The following is a 5,425-nucleotide window of genomic DNA, read 5'->3' as shown; positions in this document are numbered from 1 at the left end:
CAGTGACTCCCTTCAGTGACTCTTCAGTGACCTTTTAGGACTATTCATTTTTTGCAATTGGTGGAATTTCATTCTTTTTAATGGCTGAGTAATCATTTTACTGAAGATATATAAGCATGCATTTCTGCAAATAAAGGACCCTTGTTTCACTCAAGACTTGGGATCCTGCATCCTTCTTCTCGTTGACTCCAGTCCCCAGGTCCCGGTCTACGAAGACTGTGACACTACAGTATCCCACACCACCCTCCTCCAGGTCACTCACTCCCTCAGCACGTCCTGTGGCATGAGTGGCTTTCAGTCCCGTCCGCATTTCACCCCCAACTCTGCACCCTGCCACGGCAGCTACATTAAGTAGCATTCACAAGATCTGATTTGGGGAGGATGACCAAGACTTAAGCAGAGGGTGAGGAATTCATATTGATCACTGGGCTTGGGAAAGAGCAAGAACATAAAATTAAAGGTCTTTGCCAGGAGAACAGGAGGAGGGGAGGGTAATATATGTGTAGGGGGCAGCAGCCCAGGACAACAGTCCAGAGAGAAGGTGTGAGACATGGAAATCTATGGGTAAGGGATAGACAGGACTCTAATCCCAAATACAAACAGGGGTCAAGAGTCTCAACCTCTGCTGTTTTTTAGAAATATTTATTTTTACTTTATTGAATTATTTGGTTGCACCAGGTCTTAGCTGCCGCACACGAGATCTTTGATCTTCATTGAAGGATGCCACCTCTCTAGTTGCAGCTTGCAAACTCTTAGTTGCAGCACATGGGATCTAAGTTCCCTGACCAGGGATCCAACCTGGGTGCCTGCACTGGGAACATGGAGTCTTAGCCACTGGATCACCAGGGAAGTATCCAGACCTACGCTATTAATCCAACTGAGTTGCCATCTCTATGGGGCAGGCACCAGAGGCCCAGAGCAACTGGCATCAGGGAGATGATGGAAAGGTCACCAGGCTCAACTGAGACCCAGAGTAGGATTGCACTGGGGTGCTTCATAGCTCCCTGTGCAGGACAGTCGGTAGATTAACATCGGGTGGGTGAGTCGCTTAGTGAACTCATTGGCCAGGGTGTAAGGAGGGTATGAAAGCAGAAGAATTGGTAGGAATAATAGGAATAATACCACATTCATGCAGAGTTCTTGGTGCCTGAAATTTCCCATTCAGGAGTCACAGCTTCATTTAGATTAAAAGGAATCTCTCACTCTTCTTATTGAAGTGTAAATGTTATGTGTGTTGGTGGGGAATGGGTTAGGCGTGAATAATAACGTACCAACACCGCATTGTGAGGAGGTCTTTTAGACTCACTTTCTTCTCCAAAGGCAGTTGTGGAAAGCAGGTGGCATGGAGGGGGTCACCTAGAAGGGAAGGAAAGGCAAGAAAGCAGGTTTTGCCAGAGTTACCCAGTGAAAGACTACACAGCTCCTCCAGAGTGGAGTCACCCGGTTTGACTTTATTGCCAGACAATCTTCCCTCTGGGAGCATGGCCCTTGAGATGCCCGCCCTTTGATCCCCTGGGAATAGATGAGCCTGGGGAGGAGGAAGTTTCCGCTGGGGCTGAGAAGAAGCAATGCTCAGGACAGGGGCCCCCAGGGGCCATCAGCTCAGGCTGGGGCCAGGCCGCCCCTTCCTTCTCAGTCTCATTCTGTCTCTCTTGAGTTTCTTCATTCTCAGCACTTTGCCTCTTGTCTGGACTCGGATGAACCAGAAGCCCACGGCCAGAGTTCCAAAAAGCAAGAGGATGAGCAGTCCCTTGGCCAGAAGACAGAAGGAAGTGGAGGCCTTCTCCAAAGGGTAGCCAGGATCTGGGGCAGAGAAGGCAAGGAGAGAGGGGCTTACCAGAGGGAAGGTCTGGATTTAGGGGAAGACACCCACCCCAAATTCCACCGAGGAGGTCTCAGGTTCACTGTCAGCTGATTCCTTGGCAAGTATCTCAGGGATGTATATTCTTTTCACAGAATCTCGGAGGTTGTGATCTGGGGAGTAATCTCAACCTAGAAGGGACTAGAAGGGACCTTCCCAGCTTCCAAGCTGTGAGCACAAGGAAAAGGGAAGCCCCTCCCCAATCCAGGGGTCAAGTCTGTACGGGAGGGGTTAGGTTCTAGACTCCACGTTCTCTCCTGAGGAGAAGGGTGTGGTCACCCTGAGACCCTGCAGTGACTCGGGGACTGTCTCTGGGACCCTGGTACCTGCACAGAAGGACCCAGCTTGGATGGGACGGGAAGTGATGTTGCTGACAGGGTTGCTGGCCCTGCAGGTGTAAGAGACAGCCTTGTCCCCAGGCCTCCAGAATGCTCTGAGGATGGCGCCTTCATGGGCTGTGTCAGCGCCATCTTCCCAGGATATCCAGGTGTAGGTCACGTCCAGGCCCGCATTCTCTACAGAGCATATCAGGGATATATTACAGGCACCTTCTTCCCCAGGGATCTCAAACTTCACTGTCATGTGAGGCTGTGACAGGCGTTCTAGATGAAGGAGAAACACAAAGGCCCTCTAAGTAATCAGGGACTGGCTCTGTTTTCCTAAATTCTTCGACACTGGGGTACTGATGCTGCCCACTGAGACCTGCTTCACCTAAACGAGGAAGGAGCCAAACTAACAGCACCCAGCCACCATCCAACCTGTGGTTCCCAGGGCAGCTGCCAAGATGACGGAGCTGCTGTTGGCATCTTCTACCTCTGCTTTACGCCTTGCCTTCTCTCTCTTACCTTTGCACCCCACTTTCCTTCAAACTCTCCTGCCTCTTTGATCCTAGAAAATATTATCACCCTCCTGAGGGCACTTATAATTTAATTAGTGTATGCACGATTCAAGGTAGAATATCAGTCAATGTCACAAGCATTAAGAGGAAATTTGGGTTCAGGTAGACAGGAGACCCTGATTAGTAGCCCTCAAATCAAAGACGAGGATAAAAGGCTTAGGAATGGAGGTGGCAGGACTTCCCTGGTGGTCCAGTGGTTAAGAATCCACCTTCCAGTGCCGGGGACTTGAGTTTGATCCCTGATTGGGGAAGTAAGATCCCACATGACACGTGGCAACTAAGCCAGGGCACCACAGCTCCTGAGCCCGTGTTTTAGAGCCCCTGTTCGGCAACAGGAGAAGCTCCTGCTCACCGCCATGAAGACCCAATACAGCCAATAAAAAAAAATACATATATATATGGAGGTGGCATTCATGCCCAGGACGCAAAATCTCGTAGGAACAGAAAGGCTTCCTAAGAGGTCTGTAGGGAAAGCCCCTGACTCCTTTCACAACAATCCACAGACACTGCTCACAGCCCAGGCCCTTGCTACTCCAGGTCACTTTACCTGCAGGTGAGGTCAGACACACTGGAGACAGAATGCTTTCCAGTCCCAGGCCCTCAAGCCGAAACCCCGAGTCCTAAGACCCTTGGGCCTTTGTGTAGGAATCTCAGGAGAGTCAGAAAAGGCAGCGCTATGGTTCCCAATAAACTCACGATAGACGCGCAGATTGTACTGCTGCATGGTGGACACCTGGGACGTTCTCAGGTTGACTTGAGCTTGGTAAGATCCTGAGTCCTCCCAGCTCAGATTTTGGATGTGGAGGGAGTAGGTGGGCTCCAGGAAGCTTACTCGGCCGTCATAGCGAGGGTCAGTCACCATGATGGTAGCCGGATGTCCCTCTTTCTCTGGCACCACAGTGGCAAGCCTTTTGTGGGAGGACCAGATGATGTTCTCAACCTCCTCATCAAATGGCATTTCCAGGGGCAGGCTGATGGACTCGTGAAGGATCCCAACCACTTCCTCAGGATCCACACCATCTCCAGAGTACCCTTCAGCTGCAGATAAAGAAAGAAAAGATTAGGACCTCCTTGGTGGTCCAGCGCTTAAGGATCTGCCTTGCAATGCGGGGGATGCAGGTTCAATCCCTGGTCAGGGAACTGAGATCCCACATGCTGGGGAATAACTAAGCCTGAGCACCACAACTACGGAGCCCATACGCCACAACGAGAGATAATTCGTGCACCTCGACAAAAGATCTGCATGACTCGCAATGAAGATCCCATGTGCTGCAACTAAGACCCCATACAGCCAAGTAAGTAAATAAATAAATAAAACTTCAGAAAGATGGAAACAACGCAAGTGGTGTCTCTGGGCTGCTGAGACTGGCGGTGGGGCATGGTCTCAGTCTCAGTTGAGTAGTTTCTGTGACTCACAATCAATCTCATCCTCCAACTGCCTCTTTTGGCTCTAGCTCTTCGCTGCACCTGACTCGAGCACCTACCAGGGTTTGGTTTCCATCTGTACCTCACCCTCCAAGTTCTCTCTTCTCCATTTGCTGTCCTTGGGGTTGCTCCCCTTCTGTATCCACAGGTATCCTTATCTCTTTTTACTGCACTAAAGTCACACCCTAGTCCTCTGTACTCCAGAGGAGCTGAAGGACTCAGTCCCAAAGGCAGCGACTTGCTAGCCCAAGGCCCAGCAGAACAGGAGCACAGAGAGGAAATGAGATACTCCTGTTCTGAAGCTGGCAGTCTGTCTCACCTTCCTGGGACAGCACGAGGAGGAGCAGCCACAGAAGTGCTCCCATGCCAGTAGCCTGTGTCCTGGGAGTGTGACCTGGTCAGTCCTGGAGGCTCTAAGGAAGACAAGCTGACAAGATGCTGCTGGAGGCAGACTCACAGTCCTGGGGAGAGGGAAGTGGTTCCCCCAGCTAGCTGTCCTCTAACTTCCCCATCTCACCAAGCCCCTCCCTGTCCATCTTGGGAAGACATCTCTCCAGCCTGATTGGCAAGGTGGTTTACCCACTGCCTCATGTTTCCTGTCCATAGTACTCAACTGAAATCTCACTTCCTAAATGAACCCTTCCTAGATGCCTGCCCCCTGTATTCCCAGGCTTCCCAGACTACCACCTCCCCCAAGCTCTTCAAACACTTTCTATCCACCCTGTAATTTGGCTCTCAGGATACTCTGCCTCAGATCTCCCTTGGCAGTTCCTATGTTGCTGTGATCATTTGATCTTATAAACATCTTTATCTCCCCAGGCAGACTCCATATTTTGGGACATCTCTCTATGTCCTACTGATGCTGGTTCCCATGCTAGACACATTTAGCACCCAACTGATATTTTTGGCATGTATGAATGAAGGAAGTTTTTCTATTTCAAATTAGCTAGGTTCCCATTTGAGAGACTATTCATAGGAAGAGAAATTTTGACTTCTTCCCCCAACCCCAAGTTCCATGGGGTTGCAAAGGGTCAAACACGACTGAGTGACTAACACTCAGTTTAGACCAGAAAGCCTATCTATGTTGTCAATATTATCAAAAAATATTAAATCATTCTGTGAGAATATGAAATGAACTAAGCTCTAGGAAATCTGACAATCAGAGCTGTCCAGGACACAATGGGTAGCCTTTGAAAGTACTTTCTGTCCTTCGTATTCAAACTAAGATTGGACAATCTTGG

At 49.9% G+C, this 5,425-nt stretch overlaps 1 protein-coding gene across 1 annotated transcript; it reads right to left on the bottom strand.

The window, feature by feature from the left end:
- Positions 1 to 1,426: 1,426 nt before the first annotated feature.
- Positions 1,427 to 4,919, bottom strand: SLAMF9 (SLAM family member 9). Its single transcript, XM_061401941.1, is given in 5 exon segments — positions 1,427 to 1,803; positions 2,188 to 2,463; positions 3,456 to 3,765; positions 3,767 to 3,795; positions 4,498 to 4,919. Coding segments are annotated over 5 exon segments (873 nt in total). The 5' UTR covers positions 4,550 to 4,919; the 3' UTR covers positions 1,427 to 1,597.
- Between the last annotated feature and the right edge of the window lie 506 nt (positions 4,920 to 5,425).

Source organism: Bos javanicus, chromosome 3 (genome assembly GCF_032452875.1).
Source record: "Bos javanicus breed banteng chromosome 3, ARS-OSU_banteng_1.0, whole genome shotgun sequence".
In the NCBI taxonomy this organism is placed as follows: Eukaryota; Metazoa; Chordata; class Mammalia; order Artiodactyla; family Bovidae; genus Bos; species Bos javanicus.
Note: the sequence above shows the minus strand (reverse complement) of the source record. Positions and strands in the feature narration are given on the sequence as shown.